Source organism: Perna viridis, chromosome 14 (assembly GCF_037379345.1).
Source record: "Perna viridis isolate PV_CMFRI_1.1 ecotype Kerala chromosome 14, ASM3737934v1, whole genome shotgun sequence".
NCBI classification, from domain to species: domain Eukaryota; kingdom Metazoa; phylum Mollusca; class Bivalvia; order Mytilida; family Mytilidae; genus Perna; species Perna viridis.
In genome coordinates, this window is record NC_142458.1 from 19324207 (window position 1) to 19350856 (window position 26650).

General features: G+C 31.4%; 1 protein-coding gene across 2 annotated transcripts; it reads left to right on the forward strand.

Annotated features, from left to right (window-relative positions):
• The first annotated feature begins 17 nt into the window (after window positions 1–17).
• On the forward strand, window positions 18–14811 carry LOC148598527 (uncharacterized). 2 transcript variants are annotated; one of them, XM_088560752.1, is made up of 12 exons: window positions 18–142; window positions 990–1068; window positions 5493–5545; window positions 6274–6340; window positions 7720–7787; window positions 7946–7985; window positions 8981–9766; window positions 10639–10769; window positions 11228–11296; window positions 11982–12096; window positions 13172–13216; window positions 13842–14811. In XM_088560752.1, exons 2-12 carry the CDS (start codon window positions 999–1001, stop codon window positions 14663–14665), a joined length of 2268 nt encoding a protein of 755 aa, XP_088416878.1. In that variant the 5' UTR covers window positions 18–142; window positions 990–998; the 3' UTR covers window positions 14666–14811. The 2 variants fall into 2 exon arrangements, with proteins under 2 accessions (XP_088416878.1, XP_088416877.1); XM_088560751.1 differs by having other exon boundaries at window positions 18–116.
• The last annotated feature ends 11839 nt before the right edge of the window (window positions 14812–26650 follow it).

The window sequence follows — 26650 nt, forward strand, 5'->3', positions numbered from 1 at the left end:
CGTTTTGTTAAACGATTATAGAATCTGAAGTCATGGAAGTTGGAAGGGTGAAGGGAAATATTTTAGGGTGTTTCACTTGAATTTGTTAAAATATTTCGCCCTGTAAAGCAGAAAAGGTAAACAACAACTTTTTGCACAACTGGTATGAACATAACTTGTAGCAGAGCTCTTTAAATTAGTGTAATATGCATTAATCATCTACTTTCACTTTCACCGTTCGAGGAATTTTTTCCTCACAGACTTCGGGGATTAAATATAACTAATTGAGCTGTCGTCTTTTTAATTGACATGCTCATGATTTATATATTTGTCATTGATTTTGCAATATAAATAAAAGCATTTTCACTGCATATGTGTTACTTCATTCATGAGATATGAAATGCAGATGATTTCTCCTCCTATTGCCCTAGGGTACCTGTATTTAAACACACCCCTCTAAAAGAATGTAACTCTTATTTTATGCTTTAAGATATGTTTGATATGACAAGGATGTAAACAAAGTTAGTTCTTGCCCCCTTGATACTAGTTACATTTTAGCATTTCTTTGGGCTTACAAGTTACACACATGTACATTTATAACCTACAATGTATATACATCATAGATCTGTAATTTAAGAGATTTGCAACCTACTGAAATCTCACATTATTACACTGTGGAAAACAAGATCTTGTAATTATAATCATTTCAGATCATTTCATCAAAAGGGGAAAAAGTAGCTTGATAAGTAAGTGGAAAGGTCAGGGAATCTTGTTCTCTACTGCATAATAATTTTGTCGATAAACTGGCTAATTAACAAGATTTTTATCTCTTTAATCAAAGGTCTCTGTACACGTGTACATGTACAAATATAAGAGCATGAAGATAAAAAAGATCCTCATCAATTGTATAACATGTATGCAATGTATGCACTGTTAATAAACATGATAAAATTTTTGATATATATTTATAATGTACCAAAATTATTTTGATCAGTGCCTTAATATTTTAGGCATAGACAATGGCTAGTAGACAAAGAGAAAGAAGGCGCTGTTTAGAGGTGTTAGGGGTACAGGAAGATGCAACTGATGGTATGTTATTAAAATTGGCTTATGCTATAGAGAATGACTTATCAATATGGTTAAACTGGTCAGTGCAGTAAAACCTGTTTAAATTGAACTTAAGTTAAAGAGGTAGACCTAGGGTAAGGGACATAACTCTTGAAATCAATGATATGTTTGTATCATATTCAATTTCACAAAAAAACCTTTAAAGTTTTCATTTGAAACAGAATGAAATCAATCCAAGTCACTTTGATGCTTACATGAGATTAATATAAAGAGCCTGAATACAAACATTCCAATGGTTTGTAAGAGTTGTGTCCCTTATCTTAGGTCTACCTCCTTAAGACAGGTACTCAGTTTACACAGATCTACAGTACAGCTCACAGCATAGTCTGATATATACCTGGCACACCTCATACCTGGCATTCAATGCTAGGTATTTATTGCTTATTGGCTCCTAATTAACAGGATCCCCATCCCCCAGCATCACCTTTATCCAATATACAAAAGGAATTGACTAACTGAACAGGTACATGGACTTACTGGTGGTTTTACCTGTACAATTAATTACCTCACACAGGTTGCTAACCTCAGTATTTTAAAATTGATATACAAATAGAAAATTAAAAAAAATTGTGTAAAAAACTTTTTTTTTTTGTTATTTTCATATTTTACAAAATTTTAAATATAAAACTTGACATTTTTTTTCAAATGACTGATTTAATATCAAATTTTGCTTTTAAAAGTAAATATTGTTTTTTTCTGATTTAAAAAAATCAATTTTGAATATACAATCACAGTGTACCAGGCTCCATAACATTATACTGACTTCAAATTCTTTCCTACAGTATTTTGGTAACATTTCAAGGTCATTAGTTTTACTAATATTAACATTAAATCTCTAGTTAAAATTGGAATTTCGTTATTTTCTTTTAATTTAAGTCTCAGTATCTTATTAATTTTCCCATAGACTTCTATGGTGAAGTGCATTTTTTTTAGCATTTTTTAAAAAATAAGTAAATTGATTCAATAAAACTTTCACTTATGTAGCATTTCTAAGGACATGTGAAAAAAAAATTTCCCGCAAAGAAAATAGGGTGAGCCCACGAAGATCGGACAGGAAAGTAGTCTTGAACTATAAAGTCATTTTCTCTACTTTCACTTTGTTTTGCACTCATCAAACCAACCATTTCAGTGGAACCCTTTTATGTTATTAGGTTAGATTTTCTTTCAAAAAGTTCTTCATCTTACAGTGTGATGTTTGCTCTATTTTATAAGTCATTGCTCATATCTTTTGACAAAACATTAGTTTGTAGAGAGGCAAAAAGAAAATGCACTATATTTTTATAGCATCCATGTTTTGACATACACCCGCTCAGGGATATGCAATTTGATACTGGTACCTATTACTAATAAACATTTCAATATAATCATAAAAGTTGTTGTTTTTCTGCTAGGGTATTGATTTTTATACTGAAAATTCAGAATATCATTGCCCTGCTACACACATGAGTTTTCTATTAAAATTTTTATATAGGAATATATTATATATGAATATGATGTTCGCCAGAAAATATTACTTTCAATAAAAAGCTGTTGCACTAGTCAAACTAAGCAAATTTGTGGTTTATTCTGACATGGTAGATATATAAGCTGTACTATGAGTTCCAAATCATTATTTAATCCCCACTTGGGAGTTCCATGTATGGAAATATTAATATCCGAACCTCCTTTTTTGTCTTTAACACAAGGGAGCCTCTTGTTTAAAGTAAAGTATCTGTACCGGTACAACCAACTATTCTAAACTATAGATATGGTCATTTCAATTACAATAAATCCAGAAAAAATGATACCAATATCATAGTTTTAAAAAAATATAGCTTTTCATATGCAGAAAATACAGATTTTAAGCCATTTTGGTACCCCAGGTAGATACAAATGGACCTCAATATGACAGGAAAAGGATTTTTTCTTTACTTTAAAACAGATAGCTATAATGCAAGAAAAATAGTTTACTGGTATAAATATCATAATAACATTTGTCTGCTTTAGATACTTTTTGAAAAAATTCAGTTTTTATATGAAAAAACACCATTATTTTTCTTGCCGCATTAGAATCTGTCCATTTGAACCACTAAAAAAAGTCCACTAAAAAATTGGCTGTTGACTTTTGTGACATTTCTGTGTTTAAATCAATCACACAGTTATATGGCAACTCATTTTAGCTATTTATTTGAAAGAAAAACGGAAAATAAAAAAAATATTCATTTTTTCATATACAAGAGGCAATGTATGGAAAATGACTATTTTCAACTCCTTACCACATACTTAAAATGTGTTGTAACTTGAAAACTATCCTTTATGCAGGAGTATTACTTGCGTCAGGTTACCTGAATATAGATATGCTCATCAAAAATATTTAAGATAATAATTTTATTGAACTGATATCCTAAAAATTCATGAAAACAAAATGCATTTCCAAATTTGGTAAAGATTAACAATAAATGCAAAAAAACAGCTACCACAAAAAATCAGGTTCAAAAGTTGGCTAATTCATCTTAAAAGTGTTACCTGCATTAGGGTACTACTTTTTCAGCTGGTTAAGACCACTTGCTGAATATCCAACTTTACTTGAAAACCTGGCTTACAAGGTCTCAGTATCTTATTAATTTTCCCATAGACTTCAATAGTGCAGTGCATATTTTTAGCATTTTTTAAAAAAATATATAAATTGATTCAATAAAACTTTCACTTATATAGTATTTCTAAGGACATGTGAAAAAATAATTTCCCGCAAAGAAAATAGGGCGATTCCACGAAGATCAGACAGAAAAGTAGTCTTGAACTATAAATAGTCATTTTCTCTACTTTCATTTTCGTTTTGCACTCATCAAACCAACCATTTCAGTGGAACCCTTTTATGTTATTATGTTAGATTTTCTTTTCAAAAAGTTCTTCATCTTACAGTGTGACGTTTGCTCATATCTTTTGACAAAACATTAGTTTGTAGAGAGGCAAAAAGAAAATGCACTATATTTTTATAGCATCCATGTTTTGACATACACCCGCTCAGGGATATGCAATACGATACTGGTACCTTTACTGTTCAATATTTACTTGTGTAACTGTGAAACTAATTAACTATGTATTCAAACTTCAGACTTGAAACTTTACATTTTAAGATTCAGCTTTGAGGCCTGAATAATATATACCATATCTATTCTCTTTATATTTTTAAGCCAAAATTTAACAAAAATCAAGAAAGAAAATTTTAAGTACAGTTATCTATTTTTTATATAACAGATTTAAGATTTTCTTACCCAGTTTTATTGCAATAAAAGAAACTGTTAAGATTTTAAATATATGATTAAATAAACTAGTTGAAAATGTATGAAATATTCAGATTCTGTCCTTTAAAAACATACATCCAGTGTTTTTGTAATTGATATTTGCAACCGTAATTCTTATTAACTTTTCAATTTCAGTTTTAGTACGAATTTGAAAACCATAACTGACATTTGTAACTTTTTAACTCACTTTTTACTTTTCCCATTTGAAATTGAATAAATAAAAGCATTTTTCTGCATTGGAAGAAAAGGAAAATAACAATTTTTTGCATTTTATGCACTATTTTATTACAGGAATAACCAGTCTCTTGAAGAAAAATATATAGATTCATTGTTATAAGACTAAACTCTGATAAACCAACAAATTAATTACCTCAGGTGTTTTGTGTCAAAAAAATACTAACCATAACTTAATAATTCACTAAATACCTATTTAACTTGGCTACTAGTATCTGTCCAGGTGAACAGGTTAAATTTACCTGGGATACCAAAACTTACTTTCAATTAATTGATGAGTTGTATATTAGAAATTACAGAGATAAACTTCTAAGAATTGTGCCAGGTATGCCAGGTGTTGGAGGTATACCTGGCATTTATCAGACTATGCTGCGAGCTGTACTGTATAACATGTTTTGAAACTGACTCAAAAGTACTATTGAAGATGAACGGTAACCACCAACTCTATTAAGAAAAAATCAAGAGACAAACAATATGTTTATATCAGTTTGGCATGTGTTTGTATTCAGTTTTGTTTTGACAAGTTTTACTATATATGTATATGGAAGGTTGAGAATCTGTAACATTTGTAAAAGCTCTATTAAGTGATTTTAGTTATCAAGATTACAATAAAATATAAAAATATTAGATGTGGTATGATTGCCAATGAGACAGTCATGTGCCAAAATCAGGCAACAAACAATCAAACATCAAAGTATCATTTTTATAATGAATCAAAATATCACAATCAAAGTTTTTAGCTTTTCTTTTGAATGGACATGTATGCTTTATGTATAAAAGTAGAATTAAAATTTGTATTTGCTTGAAATCAGACTGTATGGAAAAGATCAGAAAACATTCTTTCACCAATTTATTGTTTTTTTCCAGATGACATAAGAAAAGCCTACAAGAGAATGGCCTTGATATTCCATCCTGACAAGGTATACAAGTTTTGAACTTGAAATGCACCAATGCAAGTATCTAGATATCTTCATGTATCACCGGGTATACTGGCTTCAAGAATCTCTTAAACCAGATAGGTCTGTTAAAAAATGTTGGTATAATTAGAGAGACCTTTCTGGTTATGTAGCTTTGCAGTGGTACTTGTTCATGTACATGTATGTACATTATTAGGTAGTTTCAGAATGATACATGTACAAGTAAGTAGCTCTAGAATGATACATGTACATGTAGGTTAAACCATATGAAGGACCTTTGTGTACGTCATACTTTACCTTCCTGTTCACTAATTATCTGACTTTAAATATAGATGTTCTATAACTTTTTATCTGCTAAAACTCATTTATTTGTGTCGCAAAAATTTTGTAACCCTTTTTTGATTTATCTAGAAATTCTGACACTGCATTATTAAGGTTGAACTTATTTATTATTAACTCACCTGGCCGAATTATTATTTGTGAGTATTTGTCTTCACCAAAAATCACTTTCCAGTTTATTGAAGTGACATTTAAATACACCTTGATGCTACAAAAAAAGATAATTGTGTCATATATGAGTGATATATTTCTTGTACATGTAGTATGTGTTTTTTTATTTATGTAGGACTGATTTGCATAACAGACTCAAATAATAACTTATCATGTACATGAAACATCTTAATTATTCTTTCTCCTAAGGTTGAGAAACTTAAAGATTTGCTTAATTTTAGAATGATAGTGATGATGCTAAAGAAAAGTTTCAGGAAGTTAGTTATGCATATAAGTATTTGACGGAAGGTAAGATGTTACCAATGGCCTCGATAAAAATAAAGAATAAATTGCTAGTTTTTGCTTACAACTTCTACAATTATTAAAGGTTCAGTCGAAGGCAGACTAAATAAGTGGGGAATTTACCATAGTTCATTGAAGGGTTATTGTCTCTCTCCCCATCTCCACTTTATCCTGTATTTTATAATACAGTACATCAAAAGAGTATAGATTCTCAAACTCCCATTGCAGGGTAACTTTTTGGAGTGACTCCCCAAAATGCCATAAAAATCCTGGCGTGATCTTGGCATACTTCCTCCAAAAGGCAATAAAATACTCCCAGCTGGGAGATTTTTATTGCCCTAATTATCCTTTGAAGTACCACCTACATATAATTCTGTCTTACCTGTCAGGTGAACATGATTACTTTACACAAGGTAATGAAGCACTTGGAGTGACTCCGAAATACTCCCAAAAAGGCAATAAAGTACTCCCAGATGGGAGAAATCACTTGTAGGATTTTAGGAGTGGACTCTGTAAAACTCTGTGATCCACTGGACACCAAAATAAAAGTAAGAGAGTCCTCCCTCTCTTGATGTATATACTACACATAGATTTTCATTGTTTGCAAATTTTGGTGTTGCATTTAGTACTTCTTTTTAATTTTGAAGAAACACTGTGGTATTTTTTTCTAAATTTAGTACAGAGAGCTGCCTTACATCGGAACATAATTTTAGTTAAACACGTGGAACAGGTCATGTGGAAGGTTTCTCCCATGACCCCTTGACACTGTCCTATGTCAGAGATTTTTACGTTATCTATTAATAGAAAAATATTTGATGTAAAAGTTCAATTATTCAGTATTTTTCACAGAAAATATAGTAATTTTTAACCATTAATGTTGGTGGGTTGACAGGTATGGGAATAACTTACACTGATGAAGAAATAACAACTAAAAAATATTGGGTTCCTTTTTGAAGCTTCAGTATCTGTAACTTTGTGGCAGAAAAAGTCATGACTTAGAATACTGTTTAAGAACTTGATCAATATTTCCCAGCTTTTGTTTTCCCAGTGTAAAAATTCAATCACTTTCACCAGCATTTTTCTGTGATTTTTAGTACTTTTTTTTACTCATTAATATTTTTTTCTGTTTAATATGAAAAACCAAATGTTAATTTCTGTTTATTAAAGCATTTTAAACAAAATATCAAAGATAAAAATATGTAGGCTTTCCAACCATGTATCACATTTTGCATGATTCTTAGCTGGAGTACTACTTAAAAACTTGATCAATAATTACCAGCTTTTGTTGTTTTCCCAGTGTAAAAATTCAATCAGTTTTACCAGTTTTTATTGTGATCTTTAGTACTTTTTTCACCTATTAAAGATAGATATTCTTTCTGTTTAAGGCCCAAGTGCTGTTGGTTTTGAAGAGGATGGACATTTTACTGGTCATGCTGGAGGACATGATGTTCCTGTAAGTAAACTTAAAGGTTACTAGGAATTAATGAATGCAGATTTATTTCAAGTATTAAAGTACTGCTGTTTTAAATTGCTGAAGTATGCACAATTATTTTTTTAATATATAAATCTTTATTTTTTATGTCTTATTTTTGTGTATCTTTTTTGTTTTAGATTGAGATTCTCATACGATTGTTCCCCTGGATGATGGGAGGTAAGTCTGACAGAAAAGTTGTTTCTATTTAATAATATAGTCGGCAAATTTATCTGCCCATTCATCAGTATAAGGGAGCAAATAGGTTTGTAATTTGTTGTTCTGTCTGTTTTCTTTAAGTACTTAATGAGTCTGCCCATTCATATCTATGTTTTTACTTAGTTCTGAATAATTTTTTGTAGAGCATGTCAAAGTGGGAATCATATCATCATGATGCTTTGTATGAATGTTTTAAAAACTGATAAAATTGATTTGTTGTATGTATTGCTAAATTCAGACTTCATATCTAGTATCTATTATTCAGGAAATTGATCATACAGTACATTTATCTGTGCGTTCCGATTTTTGTGGTGCACCAAATTTTCTGTAGATTGAATCTGGTGTATTGCTTTTGTATGATGACTTTTATCACACTCCCCCATAGGCGTTAACCTTCAAAAATTTTAAAATGGAGATCTCCCATCAATCGAATATTTCGCAAGGCAGGAGATTTGCTGAGGTTTTGTTTTTTGCAACATGTTTTAATGTTTAGCAACAAATCTTATTTGAATTTAATTGCCATTTCACTGTGACAATATCTCATAATATCCCCTGAAAGATGACATACAATGTTTCCCTATATTACAATTATGGTCTTTATCACAGGTTGAGATCAGTTTGTTTTGACCAGAATTTTAAGTAATTATTACACTTTTAAGCTGAAATTTCAAATAGGATGGGAGAAATTTTTGAATATGGCTAAATTTCCTGCTTTGATAGAGACCAGTAAGGAGATAGTTGATTTTTATAAAATGTTGGCAGACTTAACACCTTTGCTTCCCTTTCCAAGTTTGACAGAAATTGTTGTGTACTTAGCATACCATAATGTATATATTTTTTTTTATATTTTATATCGGTTTTTAAACTAATATACAACTGTGTCCACTGATAAAACACTAGTTCTAGACAGACTGGTGACATGTACATGTACATATATACTACATGTATCTTTTCAGATTTTGGTATCTCTAGACCCTCCCCATTTGGAGGACTATTTGGTAGTCCTTTTGGTGGTAGTCCTTTCCAACACAGTCCATTTGACTCTTTTTTCATGGATCCCTTTGGTATGCATGGTTTTGATGATGACGATGATGATGAGGAGGAAATCGTTGTTATGCAAAATGGTCACATAACCATTATCAACACTGGGCGGGGCCATGGACATTCAAGAAGACGGAAAAATAGACGTAGACCTAGGCAGCACCATGATCCATTCCATGACCCATTTATGCATCACTTTGGCCATTCAAGGTCACATTGCCCTACGCAAGAGAATGTTGGCTCCCATAGCAGACATTCTGCACACAGTCACAATGCAGGTTCACAGAGCAGGCATTCTGGACACAGCCACAATGTAGGTTCACAAAGTAGACATTCTGGGCATAGTCAAAGCTTTAGCAACAGAGATCATTCTCATTCTGAAATCCACCAAAGAGAAAAAAATTCCAGTCATTCAACTTCTGCTAACAAAACTCGATACTCCAAAGACAGAGATGATAGATTTCCAAACATGGACCAATTTACAACTGATACCTCTGAGGCAACAAATAGGGAACCATTTACCACTGGTATATCAAACAGGGAATCTTTTACCTCTAGTTCTACCTGTTCTTCTGAATCCCCTTTTCTTTCTTCTAAAACCTCAGGAAAGCAAGATAATAAAAGTAAGAAGACCAAACCTCAGACTGTGATTACATCTCGAAGTGAGCGGAAGAAACAGAAGAAGGCTGCGAAGAAAGCCGGTACGTGTATGATCAAACTGCGTAATGTTTTTGGTGTATTGCTTATGTTCCGGACATTTCTGTCACTTGAGTTTTATGTGTTGTTTTTTGCTCGGCTCCTTTTAGCCTTTGATGCAAGCTATATGTCAGTACTACTTCCAACAAGGTTTTTTAAGTATTCACTAACAGGGCAAGAAACTGGTATAAGGTATAAGAGGATAAACCCTCTTATAAGGATGAAACGATTTGTCGCGATATTGATGTATCACAATTCTTATGGTCACAATATGATAATTTGACTGAGGTTTCTATATGATACGATACAGATAAAATATGACTTTTTTCCATATAACTAAGAATGAAACCTGGCTACAACAAAATTAATCATTTTTAAATTTGTTTAATAATTTGTATTCCAAATTGAAGAAAATATATGCTGTTGTGTATCGTATCCTAACATTTTGCATTGTCACACTTGTATCACGATATATATTGCATTGTGAGGTAGATATACAGTTACAGCCCCACCCTCTGAGGTAGATATACAGTTACAGCCCTACCCTCGTTCTTAGGTTAAAGTTTAAGTTTGGTTGTAAGGCTGGCCAGTTAGCTTTAACTGTGGACATTTTTCTTGGATATTTTTTTTTTACAATTTGCTGGGTCTAATTTGAAACATGGGTGTAAATTTATGGACATCTTATTATCTTAAACAGATTTTAACAAAGACATTTTCTCATTGGGGGTTATTTTTGTGGATATTTTGCAGCTACAAATGTAGGGAAAATTACTCCCCATATGAAAATTTTATTTTAACTCTTTAAACACATAAAAGTTTATCATTTCTTTTTGTGCAAACTGAGTTAATTTTATAGAGGATGATTCTTATATTACAGAGCGCCAGGCTGCTGCAGCAAAGAATGCTGAGGATGGATTAGAAGAAATTAGTGTCTCATGTGTGATTGAGTCTGAGTCTGAAGATGATGTCAGTCAATATGACAATATGGATGATGGTGATGATTCTCAGGTATTTATTTTTTTTTCTAAATTGCTTGATAATTCTCTTCATGTAAGAATCAGGCAATTTATGGCACATCATTATTTTCAATTTTTTTCTTTTTTGCCTCAAATATATTCTAGAAAACAACCACAAAGCTTTTGAAATTTTGCATTTTGACTAAATTTGACCTATGAATATCTTTAAATTTTCAAATACTTTTATGGTCATTTCTGCAAGGTTTTAAGATATAAATACTCCGATAATACAATGCAATCTTTGCAATTTGTTCTCCATGTGCCTCACCATATAAACTGTTTGCCTGATTTTGAAAGGGAGAAGTACTTCATTGGTTTTGATTATTCAAATAAGTTTGATATTTTCATGCCTCACACACAAAGTTTATGTAGGAGACGCCTTATATATGTATCTTATAGTGATTAGCTTGGAGTTGTTTGTTACTATTTTCTTTATTTCTTGTGTTTCAGAATATACCTATAAAACTAAACAAGAAGCAGAGAAGAAGACTTAAGAGAGAAAGGGAAAGACTAGAGAAGGTACTGTGAAAGTACTTTAATTCGTGGATCAGGGAAGAAACACAAGTTTGTGGATACTTGAATTTGTGGTTTTAATGTTTTCAGTATATACATTAATGGGAATCTCTTATTCTTTGCAAACCAACTTTCATGGTTTGGTCTATCCACGAAAACCACGAAATTTAGTACCCCCACAAACAATAGTACTTTCACAGTATAAGAAAATAACCACTATTTTGGTCTAGGAGTAGTATGCTTCTCCTTCAGAGCAAGGGAGTGTGTTTACTAATGTTTCTAAGTAATAAAACTTTTAAATAGAATACATTTTAAGGGCATGTTAGATGGTAAATTAGACATTGTTAGGTTGACAGGTTTTCAATTTATTGATTTCATTAAAGGTTTATCCAGTCCCTGAACTGATTCTCACAACGATCCATTATACTGTAGAAGTACTAATTTTTGCTGGTTTCATGGTGGACAGAAAGTAGTAAAAAATTGTACCCACCAAATTGATTTTTAAACACTATATAATGCTAATCATGTTTTTGAAACCACGAAAATTGCTACCCATAAATATGTTCATTTGTACGAATCCACGATAATTAGCAACGGTGAAAATTAAATAATTTCTTTCTTCTGCAGTTGCAATAATATATTTATTATAGTAATTTCCTGATCCATTATCCTTTAATTTCCTTTTGATCAGGAAATGGCAGAGGCAAGTAATGAGCCGAAACCAATGGATGCTACTGTTATAGAGGTTGATAGCAGTGTTGATGATGATGTTATCTCTATAGCTTCAAATGATATGTCTGAAAAAGGTGAAAGTTTGCATAATATACTGTTGATATATACAGTAACGGTGTATTGACTTGAAATAAAAGAGATAAATGGATGAGGCTTAAAATCAGGGCTGTGCAGAGTATTTTCTTTCCAATTTGTGCTAAATTCATATATCGTTATTATTTCTTGTCAATATACATGTTCTTTTATTGTTTTTATACTGCAATGGTAATCATTTTTTTAAAGCATATTAATCTTTATATGTCTGGATTATTACATGCCTTCTCCTCTATTGTAATGCAACGTTTCTACATCCTGGAGAAATAATAAAATGCAGATCAGTCTTTGGATTTCAATGCGATCTATATTGGAAATTCCAGTAGTGAAAATGAAACTGGAATGAAACTTACAAACCCTTTTAGCTGTAAATTTAAGTCTACTACCTACATGTACCAAAACCCAAGTAGGCTGTCATGTGATATACTGGTGCATTAAGCAGAGGTACCACAGTACACAGTGAACCATTTATGTCCTCGTAGTTACATGTTGGTGTTAACTTTTTTTTACTGCTCTGTGTCATCGCAACAACAATAGTGTGCCATTAATTTTGCTTAGTTGAAACATCAGAACCTTCATTGGGAATAAATTGAAATTCGGTATATGGCTAGATATTGGTTGTGACTTTTGTTTCTGTTACATATGAACTTTCTGTTTACCAATTAAGATTTTTTTTAGATTGCTATTTCACTAATATTATCTATTCGACAATTGCATTAGAATAAAGACAAGTTAGTGTATTATACATGTGCATTTGGAGATTTGTTATCATTAATCTTGATGTATAAAAATAGAAAATGTTGTATGATTTACAACTAGACAGTCATCCACCAAAAGCCAAGCAACAATCAATTTAACTTCTTCACCACACAGTCTCAAATTATATTGTTATTTGATAGTCCCATATTATTGTTAACAGCCTCCAATTAACTCAATTTGCAATTATCAAATCCCAAATTTTCAAATACAGTACAGCTTCTCCTTTGTTTTAACACAGAATCATTTTAAAAAAAAAAAAATTTAAACCAAACCATTGTCAACACTTTTGTTTTGCAGATTCAAATAGTATGGGTTCCAAGTCGAGACGAGCCAGAAAAAATGGTAAGTTAAAGCAATAATTGGAGTTGAGAATTTTAATGGGATGTTTAAGTATAAAATAATAGAAAAATGTTGACTTAGATGTAATTATATTTAGTGCCACAAATCTTTCATAGCACTAGTTTGTTGTTTTTTTTTTTACCAGAAAATATTCTCTTGATTATTTCTGTGGTTTGTAGATGTCTTACTATCTTTAACAACAGGTTGTGAATAGTTTTACTACTACAGTGAGACCAGTTTATACCAAACCCCTTTAGGACTTCAGAATGTGTTAGGTTTAGACTGGTATTCAGTTTATCCAAGGTTTAAAATACCTTTATACTGATTTAAATGGATATAAAAAAGTGTCTTGTTTAGATTGGTTTTTGGATTATTCAGTGTTCAGGCCCTGGTGCCACAAAAGTTAAAAAATACTTAAAAGTTTGAGAATATTCTCAACTTCCATAGTAACTCCAATCAAAGTCTTTGAAATTGATGACGTCACAAACAGTTAAGAATTGTTTTGTGGTGCTGGGGCCTGTTTGGATTCACTGTATGAGAGGAGAATATAATAAACGTTTTTAGAGTCATCAGCACATGTATTTATAACAAGTTAGTTACATGTACATGTAAATATTTGATTTTACAGAGAGAAAGAAAATGAAATCTGAGCAAAAAAAGGAGGCACCATTATTTAATGATCTTGAACCAAGGTCACAAGCAGATGAGGAAGAAATGCTTCGTGTTGCTATGGAGATGAGTAAAATGGACATGGAAAATATTGATGATGACAGTAAACTTTTTGCTCAAAGCAATGAAAGTCTAAAGTCAGACTCAAGTAGTCAAAGGTCAGATGCAAGAAGTCATAGTTCAGATACCTCAAGTCGAAGGTCATCATTGTATGATAACCCTTCATGGTACGATGACATTGATAATGCTAGCCCCTTTGAAAAATCTCCAATGGAAGATATGAAAAAAACTTATTATAAAGATTTGACCTCAAACTTCGACCCTGGGTCATATTACAAAACAAGTCAGCCAAAAGGATTCAGATCTGCTAGGAATCATCAAGAAGAAAAGGAAAACTATGATAAGGGTTACCATGGTTACAAACAAACTTCTGAAGATCATAGCCATCACAGAGGTCAAAGGCCAAGTGCAGGCTATTCCACTCGTTATTTCACATCAAGGAATAATAATCAGCCAACTGATATGAGATCAGGCTATCAAAGACCAGTTGATCGACATCATGAACAGTACTTTAAAGCTCCATCTTCTTCCAGCAGAAAACCTGCAGAAAACCACTCATTTGACTTAGATGAACCAGATGATATCAACCTGAATTTACACTCTAATATTTCTAGAGATGCTGGAGGTGGGGATTTCCATGTGCGTGATGTATTGGATGGCTCATTGAATGTTCCAAAGGGTATAAGTGTTAACCATGGCAAATATGGGTACAGGAAAAAGTAGTCATTTTATTATGATAGAGTTGCTTCACGTTAGTTACAAGATTCTCATCCACTTTGTCAAACTGTTACAGAGAGGACTAAAATGAAATGAAGACTTGAAGAAGTCTTTTGCAATTGTTTTATGTTTTTATTTACTGCAGGCACATGCTGCTGAATGATTTCTGTTTATAATTGGGGAAAAATTGTAGAAGGACCATAAAGGCAGATTATACCTCTTATACAGTGCATTCTTTTCTGTCATCTTGCAAGATCATACTGATATATGTATTTTCAATGAACTAATATTGTTTTAAATGATGTGAAAACAATATGTTCCAAAATTAATTTAAAAGAATTTTTTAACTAACCATTTCTATGGTTAATGTACAAACATTAATTTTAAAAAGCCTCTTTCAAAGGGAGATAATTGGCATGACAAAAAATGTTCTAATAGAGATGTAATGGGAATTTAAGTTTTTTTTTGTAATTTTACAAGGAAAAGAGTTTTGATGAAACCCTATTTTCTTTTATGAAATATGAACGAATGTCACGTGATTGTTTTTTAGATAAATTTATGAGAAATTCTGTATACCAGTTTTTTTTTCTAATTTGCAAAATAGTGAAAATTCCCTATAGACTCCATATAAAATGTTAAGGCTCAGTTATTTTGAAATCAAGTTCAGTGACCTATGTTTCTTATCTTTAAATTCATTCATGTTCAACTTTGAGAAAAAGTAGAAAAATCTATTGTATACTAGAAATATTGGGTATGATCTACCTTAAGTCGTGACTACATATGAAATAATTCCATGATTTTGTATACTTTAATTTTATGGAACAAACTTATATTCAAAAGGGGAAAATTTTAAGGATGTACAGAATTGAGCATCTAGGGATAAATTTGAAATGGCCAATTCTACACTTCACAAAATGAGATTGAAAGCTGACATGTAGGTAACACTTTTTTATGTTATAAATGGAATGAAATATGTAGAGGAATGTTTTGTTTTCTTAAGGAGGTAGACCTGGGTTAAGGGACACAGCTCTTAAAAATCATTGGAATGTTTGTATTCAGCATTTTACATCAATCTCATGCAAGCATGAAAGTAACTTGGATTGATTTCATTGATTTCAAAGAGAAGCTTGATAGGTTTTGGTGAATTTAATATGATACAAACATAACCCTGATTTCAAGAGATATGTCCCTTACCCATGGTCTACCTCCTTTGTGTTGTTGCTATAGTTTGTGTAAGAAATACTGTGATTTCACATTTGATTTTCATAGATGTGAGTTTTTTTACTGCTTGTTCTCTTTTGAAATATTAAATTTATTGTTATGAATGAGATTAAAGATGCATATTTTTGTTCACTTTCATTGGTTCAATTTACATGCAGTTATGCTTGATTCATGGTTTCATTACAGCAATAAAACAAAACTAAACATTTGATGGAGATTTATTTGATTTAGAATCTGTCACATTTTGTTTTCTTCAAAACGTAAAAAATGCCTTAATTAGGGCTAAAAAAGAATATCTGCTCCCTTTGATGACTTCTATTTTGGCAAAATTTTTGCAAATTAAATAGCATCTGCTATCCTCTCAATTTTATCTAAATATGTTACATTATGCATTTTTTTTGTTGATAACTTCATTTAGCAATGTAACATAAAATTATGTTAATACCTATGCAATTTGATACTCCTTTCAAAATTAAGGTTTGCAGATGCAAGGCAACTGTGTACGTTATACAGTAGATATAGACATTGAAGTAATCTTTATTATATACATGTATATTACCATACATCTACATGTATTGTATGTGTGTATTACTATATTTAGGTGACGGCACTTTCTATTTCTTGAATTATAACGATAGATATTTGTATCTAAAGTAAATACAAACTTTCAGGGGCGTAGCTAGGCCTGTTTTAGTTGTACGCAGAATTACGGCAAGGGGTCTTGGTGGGGGGGGGTCGCTCAAGGCCCCCAGCGAGTCCGGCAAGGCAAAGACCTGAGGGAAACTCCTGAATTTTAATGATTTTGGAGCCAGTTTTTTAGAATCTATACAACATTCATGCTATGCATATGTGATAAATAACCTTTATTTCATCTTTAAAATGTGTGTTTTTATTTTTGTTACTTTTTCCGAAAGTACGCAACTGCATATTTGCGTATAGGCAGCTATGCCCTGACTTTTATAACATATTTTTGCATTAGCCAAAAAGATAGCGTGTGTAAATATTGTGATTTTAGAATTTCAAGAATTTTTTGTTTTTATGTACTGTTAAAAAAACAGGTGTGCCCATCTATCTGTCAGTCTAACCCTGACAATTTGCACATTATAAGTTGAGAACAGATCAGTGAATTGTTTTGAAACTTTGCACAGTTTTTAAGTACCATACAATTCAAATTAAGTTTAATTTTTAGCAAAATTCAAACAGTTTTTCTAGTTAGGCCATTTTGAACATTTTGCCATCCTTTTTTTACCATGATGTGGCAGGGTATCACTTATTTTTTCATTAATGCCCTATATTTTTTATAAGTGCTTTAGCTCTTGGTTTTCAAATGTGTGGGTTATGCAACATCATTACAGTCTGAAATGGAAATTTTACACTTGTTGCAAGTATGAATTTGTGCTTTGATAGAATGTAAAATACGAAAGAAATAATTGTAAAATTATGATTTTTTTTGTACAATGTAGTAACAATGATTTGCTGCATCTTTACATTTTTTAATGTACTTTTTGTTTTTGTTTCTTTATAAATAAATTTATATTTACTTACCATAAAGCATGTAAATTAGGTATACGGAACTTGGCACTTGACAGTTACATGTTCAACTGCTTTAATATTATACTACATGTACATGTTCAGTAAAATCTGTTAAAACCAAACCTGTTGTAGACATTAAAATTTGTTTGGTTTAGACAGTGTTTGGTTTACCTTGGTTCAAAGCACATTTTTAACTAAGAAAAAAGGACTTTAAAAAAGGTTTATACAGATTTTCAGGTTACTGTGAACATGGTGAAAGTACTACTGTTCATGGGGTAATCATTTTTGTTGATTTCATGGGTTAGGTAAGTCAAAAGATTTGATTCCCAAAGAAAAGGATTATTTACTTAAAAGTGTATGACAGGATCATCAAAACCACGAATTCAAGAATCCACGAATTTGTGCTTATTTCCTAAACCACAAAAATTTATACCCATGAATATAAGTACTTTCACAGTATATAGTGTATGGTTTAGACACTGTACAATAAAGATATATGCAATATTTAAAGCCAGAGCAGTCATTCTTGACATAGGATGTTTTGCAAACTAAGATGAAGTGTGTGATTTTGGACTTGAAAGGAATGATTATTTGCTTTATTGACTTGTATGATTTATAACTTGGTTTCTAATCTCATATTGCTTATTTTGGATATCATTTTAATGATGGAGTTAATACCCTTTGATAACTACACTGGCATTAATGATACATCTAAATTAAATATAGTTACATAGTTGAAAATGTTTTGAAAAGTGGATATAGTTTTTCTTTATAAGCCTACTCTTGTCCTTGCTCTACAGGTAAATGCTAAACTGGATTATAGTTTTAAGGTTAATCAGTGGCACCATCTCTCTGCCATTCTACATTATTTTAAGTCCAGACACTTTTGATGTGGTCTAACATATAATTGTGATATTTAATATATAGCAGTAGTGTATAGAGAAGTTAAAATTTCAGATTTAATGATATTGTTACAAAGTTATAGCCTTTTGATTGAATTTTTTCTATTTACCATGAGGGGACAATACATTTATTTTAAAAAATGCAATTTACTTGGATTGCTTATTGAACTATGAATTTTGTTATTTGCAAAAGACTATACTATTAAATATGTACATCATTCATGGTTGTCTACTTATTTATGATTATGTTTTTTTATATATCTTTCTTGTTCCAAGAATTAGGAAGAAAGGTGCTTGTTCAGAAAATATCAAAATCAGCCCCAAAACTTTTAAAAGTATCTAAAAAAAATATCTTTAAATTTTCCTAATTCATTTGTTAGATACATGTCTTCATTGAAAGCAAAGTTTATTGCTGTTCATGCATGTATTCCATTAAAATTGAAAACATAAATTTAGACATTTTTATGCAGAAAATGTAGAGCTTATGTGTCTAACTCTTGAATATTTATTTAAAATTTTCTTTTTTTATGTCATTACAAGTTAAAGCAAAATGCTCTGTTGTTCAAAGGTTGTTCTTTTTATGGACTGAACAACTATACCATGTACTCTCATTTTCATACAAATTCTTAAAAAAAAACTACATATAATGTCTAGAATCATGAAAAGCATGAATACATTTACTTGATAGAATCTTGCAAAATTTGGTATGCTGATAGCAATTTTTTATGGTATATCATAAAGATATCCAGTTATTGGTGCTATTAATTAGTTTGTGGAGTTAGATTTTGTTTTTTTTTTTTTGTTTAATTTTCAGTTGTATTATTGTTGTTATGTTCTTTTTGTTTTTTGTTTTGTTTTCACAAATCACATAATCACAAGATCCTGTCAGATATATCTTTTCTTTTTCAATATGTGGTTTTCTTGTGAAAGAACTTGATGAATGAAAAGACTAATATATGAAGTTTTTAGAATGTTGAAAATTAAGTCTGTTTAAGGAGAAACTAACTGAATGTTAATGTCAAAAGTTAAAAAATTTGCTGTGAATTGCACAAGTAAATGAAAATTCTTAGATAGCTATTTTCAATATACTGTGGATTCCACTTAATCACATACCTGTTCATTGCATATTCTTGTTAATTGCATAGAAATCAAAAGAACAAATCCCATCTTATCCATGTAAAATATTTATTTTATTGGCATAGCATAAGACCAAAAATTAGAAAATTCCTTTTAATTGCATAAATTTTTTTCCAAATATACTCGAAAATGTACCTAAATGGGTAAAACAACAATACATTGTTAGTGAAACACCTCAGTTTTATAAAGAACTTTGTTTTTACAACAATATTATCTCTTTCATTGACTGGAAACTATAGCCACAATGTAATTAGACATGATAAAAGAATATGACATTGTCCTACTAGATAAAATATTAAGGTATTTTCCCTTGAAGTAATAATATACAATAACAGCCCTCTGAGGAGGTGAATATCGAATATTGTCAACCCAAACTAGGGTTATTTCTCTGAGGGCTTTAGCCTGAGGGGGAAAACCTGAGTGAGGTTGACAATTTTGGATATCCACTGAATTAGAGTGTAGTAATTGTTTTATTACACTCAACAAACAAAGGACTGACAAAAAATGCATGGTTTCAAATGTGCTTGATGGGTAATTCACCTACTCTTGTATTTTGGATGGGTCATTCGCCAGTGAATAATTGAGTTATTCAATGATAGCATGTATTTTGGGGGTTAATTGCTTATTTTTTTTTGAGAAATGAGCTATGTAACTAACAGGAATCCACTGTATAGATATATTTGATGTGGAATAATCAAAATTAAGTTATATGCTGTATGAATTATGCTTTTGTATGTTCTATTTGCATCTGGATGGATCATGTTATTCAATGATAATAAATTTAAGAAACAATGTCTTGTTATTTTCATTGATGTATTTGTAGCGGGAGAGCATGATTTGACTTCCAAAATTATACTCACCAAGGATCGAACCCTAGACCGCTCGGTGACAAGTATAATTTTGTGAGTCAAATCATGCTCTCCCGTTACATTTGGCACCCAACTAAAAAACCCACGGAGTTTGGTTAGCTATTGAGCTAGTGTTCGAGTTGTTTGTGGTACGAAGACTCTTAAGGTGGGGGAAATGTGGCAGGACGGCCTACCTGCGTTGTAGTAGGTAGTGAGATTTAAATAGCCAGTTAATTGACTTGGCTGAAGGATTAATTCTTTAGTCGAATTGATTTGTCGCTGGCTTGTTACCAAGCGGTCTAAGGTTCAATCCTCGGTGGTGGAGTATAATTTTGGGAGTCTAATCATGCTCACCTGTTAAATATTATAGTATACAAACTGTCCCTTCATCCCTCCGTTTGTATGTCATACAATTACATGTAAGGTAGGTACTCCAACAGAATAAAATAAAATATCAAATCCAATGTTCCTTACCATGCAAAACAATCAAAAGTAAGACATTTTTTCCTCACTTCATATTTAAGGAAATTTAATGAAATTGAAAATGCATTATTTTTTTGATATTAAGTGATTTTTTTTTGTTTGTTTTGTTTGCTATTCCAGTCAATATAGCCATTGAGTGTAAACGGAAAAAAACTGGATCATTTGAAATAACTGCACTTTGACCACTAAGATTTTGTTATATATGAAAACAAAGCAGTAAGCTCTTTCATACACAATTTGAAATTGTCCATACATTTATGCACATTCATGCTTTGAATAAAGGAAATGTAGGTTGTAAATTAAAAACCTCACATACATGTAATAAGCATTTTCAGGCAGCAGCCTAACATTCTAAATTTTGTCAATAAAAACAGCCACATTATCAAATTTTCTGTACATAAATCATCGTTGGATTAGCTACATGCTAGTAAGTTTAAAATAGCTGGGTGTGAAAGAGGTATTGGACCATTCTAATTAATATGTGATCGCAATCCTCCCTATCAGTGGAACATGCAAAATCTATTTTTTGCTTTTCTTAAAAGTTTCATCATGTAGAAATAGACATACGTCATTTTTCATCAGTATTTTTACACAAAAAGATGTAGTGTGTTAAATACTGAACTCAATCCTTTGTAAATGACAAATCTTCATGCATTTAAATAATTAACTAAGACCAATTCTTGTGAAACAACGAAGTCACATGATGAGACTTACATACCTTATATCTGCCTACATTTAACAAAACTCCCAGGGTTTCACTGTATTTTAAGGCTTTGGTATCAACAGGGTTTCACTATATCTATAATCCAATGCTTTCTGTGTTACTTGTTTAATTCTAGTATTTCAAGTATTTGATTTTAGGTTGTTGTTTTGTTTTGAACAAAAATGGCACTGAAACACAAAATCTAAACTAATTCTTTCAACAATTTTTATTAAAAATTTATTGTTAACATGATTTTAAGTGCACACAACCCTATATTAACATTAAATACTCGTAACACAAACAAATTTTATACAATGCCATAGAATTTGCATGTAAGAGTTGAGTCCCTTAACCCAGGTCTACCTCCTTAAGAAAACATTAGAATGTAAATTGAAAACTACATTTCTGTTGGATTATTTGTGTCAGGTACCAACTTTTAGTGGTTTAGTGAAAACAGAATATCTACCAACATGTTTTGTCAGAATCCTTACTTTACAGTGCTAGATTATACTTTTTTTGTGGTAATTAATTTTGCGATCAACTCGGCATATTCAAAACCAAGGCTTGCTGGAGATAATCAATTGGTCTATTTTTAACACTCATGAGATTGAGAGAGATTGGCAAAATTTATAATTTATACGGACAAATAAGTACGGGTAATCCTGTTAAACCAACTAAAAATAAATTTTGCAAAATCAACGATAGAAATTTAATCACTGCAAGGTGGTAAAAAAGTGTCACATGCATTTTTAATCACTGGGTTAGAATTGGGGTAAAGTATTTCCATCAATCTTGCTTGTCACAGGTTTAAAGTATTCAAACTTCCTATTCTATAGTAGGGCTGTATATATTAGATTTAAAAGTAATATCCTATGAAAATAAAGTAATTTACTTGGACATATTAATTATACATAGAAATATCTAAACTTGTATAAAATAAAATATGATATATATGACTAATTATTGCTCCATAATCATATGGCAGGAAAAATAAAATTAAAGTGAAATGATTAATAGGATAATTAATTGGAAGGAGTGAATAACCAATATGATCGTGAGTGTAGAAAAACGCCTAGATTTAACGAGTGTGCGGAACATATTTCGCACTTAAGTTAAATCTTACTGAGTTCTTGGCATAAGTAATCATTTCTTGTTTATTCACGATAACCAATTTATTATCCTATTTATTATATAGATTTCCTCAATTATTCGTTGCTATTTTCAACATAAATTTCAAATTTTGTGAACAGTGGATTGATTTCAAAGTTATGACATTTTGGCGGGAGAATGTCCGAGAGTGAAATTACTGAATTACCACAATGAAAAATTTATAAATCTTAAGATTTGTGAAAGGTTTTCGGTTAAATTACTATATACTCTGTGAAAAATACAAAATAATTGAAATTTTACATAAAAAATGCAAAAATCTCCCACATGAGACAATGTCAATGAAAAGAATCTCCCATATAAACTGTTCCAAAGGTTAACAGATATGCTCAAATCATATGATAATTTTCTTCAAAAGAAAATATTCACAGTTTACAGTGTCAAATATGTCTCTTGGATAGTTTAAAGATTTTACAGTTGAGAATTAAAATACAAAAGATTTAGATGTTACAAGCAGATTTGTTAGAAATAAACACCAGCAAATATTGTAGTGACACAGGTTTAACAGAATCTGCCCATCATTGGCTGACGCTGGCTTAACAGAATCTGCCCAGCATTGGCTGACGCAGACTTAACAGAATCTGCCCAGCATTGGCTGACACAGACTTAACAGAATCTGCCCAGCATTGGCTGACACAGGCCTAACAGAATCTGCCCAGCATTGGCTGACACAGGCCTAACAGAATCTGCCCAGCATTGGCTGACGCAGACCTAACAGAATCAGCCCAGCATTGGCTGACGCAGACCTAACAGAATCAGCCCAGCATTGGCTGACGCAGACCTAACAGAATCAGCCCAGCATTGGCTGACACAGGCCTAACAGAATCAGCCCAGCATTGGCTGACACAGACTTAACAGAATCAGCCCAGCATTGGCTGACACAGGCCTAACAGAATCTGCCCAGCATTGGCTGACGTAGACTTAACAGAATCAGCCCAGCATTGGCTGACACAGACTTAACAGAATCTGCCCAGCATTGGCTGAAGATAAATGTATTAAGAAAACTGTCAAAACCTGAATTTGACAAAAAAATTGTAATGCACGAAGAGTATTTTTGGCAAGATAGATGAATCAATTATAATAGCCTAGAAATTAATAGACAAATATTATTAAGGGACTATGTATATGTGAGTTACCTTTCTTTTGCTAGTTTTAAATGTGTACAATTAGCTGATAAAAATATGAAGCGTATACAGTTTTATCACAAAACTTCATTCACTTTGAAATCTTTTTATAACCCAATGGTCAACTTATCCAACTGTTGTACAATAGTTTAGACAGGTTTGATTGTACCATACTTGTACACAAATTCTTTTAAAGAAATTAACAACTGATTGGCACATGTAGGGGTGCACAAAAATGTAGAATTATTTGCAGAGTTATCTATAATTATAAGCTGAGCTTGGATAAAAATAAGTACATTTGAGCATTGAAAACACTGGATAAAGATGAGTCTTTCATAGTAAAAAATAAAGAAAATGAGATACGTTGTGAATTAAAATCATGTCATAATATGTACATGTACTAATGCACAACAAAAAATGTCATAGCACTTATAACAACTCAAAATTTCATACTGAGTACTCGGAAATATTTTTCTACCGAGTTCTCAAGAATTGAATCTAATGCCAACAGGACTGTACATAAGTAAAGGTTCAAATCGTGTCGACAAGCTTCCTTCAAAAATTCTTAAATCATGCATCTCAAAATACAAGATATTGATAAGCACAATCTCCTAAAAATTCCTAAGTACAAGCCATGAGGACACACCAAATTAATACCATGTTATATACATATGACCATAACTACATTTTAGTATTGCACATTGCCAATGCCCACACTAAAAGTTAGCAATGTAATCAGAGACTGATCCAGACACTTTGAAAAGCTGAGGTTCCTAAAAAAAAGGAAGGTGCTAGGGCATTAAATGCTATTTTTTGTCAATTTTACAAATGAAAATGACAAATTTTCCAATAAAAAGGTGGGGGGGATGTGCCAACCCCATACATCCCCTTCTGGATCTGCCACTGGTAATCTATAACAAAAGAAATTCACCTAACAAGAAACTATCCACTAAGGCTGATCATTTTCACATAAATATGTATACACATTAAATGTTGTGTAGAAATTCCCCAGTGAAAAAAAAAAAAAAAAAAAAAAAAAAAAAAAAAAAATTTAAACTATATAGGATTTAGTCAAATTTCAGATTAAAAGACAAATTTTGGCAATTAGCAAAATTAAGAAGCCCTTGTACACTCATAGCAACTACTCTATCTGTGATATTCTTACTAATTTAGGTACTTCAAACTCAGTTATTGTAAGCATGACTTTCTCAAACAGAGGAAAGTTAACATCATCAAAACTGAAACAAAAAATACTAGAAGTTTTGGATACTATTGTAATGTAAGTGATCTTACTACAAAAAGAAAAGTACCGGAAGTTTTGGATACTATTATTATGTAAGTGATCTTACTACAAAAAGAGTTCTAATGCAGTACAAAAAATACAACTGACTTTTTATAACTTTACTCAACCAGGACTTTAATTCAATATTTCCAAAATTAAATTCCACTTTGGCTCTCAACTGACAAAATCACAACAATAAATGCATACAATAATTTCTGAGTTTAGAGCAATGTTAGAACACATTGTGTATTCTTGATGTTTGATGTCAAGTCATGCGAAAAACCTTTAATATCAGGAATCAAAATTAACTTTCAAGAATGGTGATACCTGGACTTTTCCATGTTTCAAATCAATGGTCCTCTTGAGGAAACCAAAAATCCTCAAAAAGTGTCAGTGAATATGGTTCAAGGTCAAGGACCTAAGTAAATGAAATGTCAAAGGTAATAGGTCAGATATTAAGGGTCCTTGACCTTAGACCACCATTAATTCGAACACTGGGTACCATAAACCAAAAATATTTCTTCTGTTCAAATTGAAATATACCAATACTTTACAACATATTAGTCTGGTACTTATTCTGAATGATAAATGGTTGGTAGCTTTTCAAAATAATGACTTGACAAAAAACTTGCCACAAATTTGTGAATTTCAGTTCTAACTGCTGAGATTTTAGTCTTTTTGATATGTATTTCATTTGATTAAGTATTTTGAAAGGGCTAAACTACGGCTAAACTACACTCCACTTTCAGGTGTGATATTTTGCATGAAATGTGTATAGATACAACAGGCCTTAATTTGTTCATTTCTGTTGTTGAAGACAGTTTTCCAAATGTTTCAACACAAACGTAAGAACATGCAAAATGAAACAGAAAGTCGGGACAAGTTAGGAATGCACCAGTTTTTGGAATGCACTGCGAAAATTAGGGAATGTTAAGAATCCAAACGTAATATATAAAAAACCAAGTTAACACTGCAATCAAGCTTCTCTAAAACAAAATCAAAGCAGTTTTCTTCTTGGAAGAATCATTAAAAAAATTCAGTTCAAAAATTATTTCAAAAGATTCAATGAAATTTGTATGAGATCAACAAAAACATAACAAATTCTTAAATCAAATCATCAATGTATGCACCATATCAGATGACCAAGGTACAATGTGACACATCAACATATGATATGTCAGATGAAAGATCAAAAATAAAAATGACTGAATGACAGTTCTGAGTATATTGTATGTGTTTGAGTTAAGCAGTCTATAATGAAAACAAAACTGATGTGACAGTTTTAACATTGCATAAGATATTGCATGGTGTTGCTAAGATTATTTCTATAGTCAATAAAAATTATCATGGTTAAAAGTTTAAACAAAAGTTGTGAATAAATGGATATAGGGACCAATCTTCAGATGGGCAAATAAGGGCTATATTCACAAACAGTAAGACTTGGGGGACAAAGAAATCCAGCTTTTGCTATTAAATGGAGTTTAAACAGCAAAAACTGATGTGTTCAATTGTATGTTACAGGCCCTATGAATTTTGCCACATATCTCCTTCCAAATTAATTCCTTAAATGGGTTTTACACAAGGAATAAAA

Coding starts and splice junctions, on each gene's coding strand:
- LOC148598527 (XM_088560752.1), top strand. CDS start 999: ATGGCTAGTAGACAAAGAGAAAGAAGGCGCTGTTTAGAGGTGTTAGGG. Junction 11,297..11,981: donor AAAGGGAAAGACTAGAGAAG/GTACTGTGAAAG, acceptor CCTTTTGATCAG/GAAATGGCAGAGGCAAGTAA. Junction 12,097..13,171: donor AAATGATATGTCTGAAAAAG/GTGAAAGTTTGC, acceptor TTTGTTTTGCAG/ATTCAAATAGTATGGGTTCC.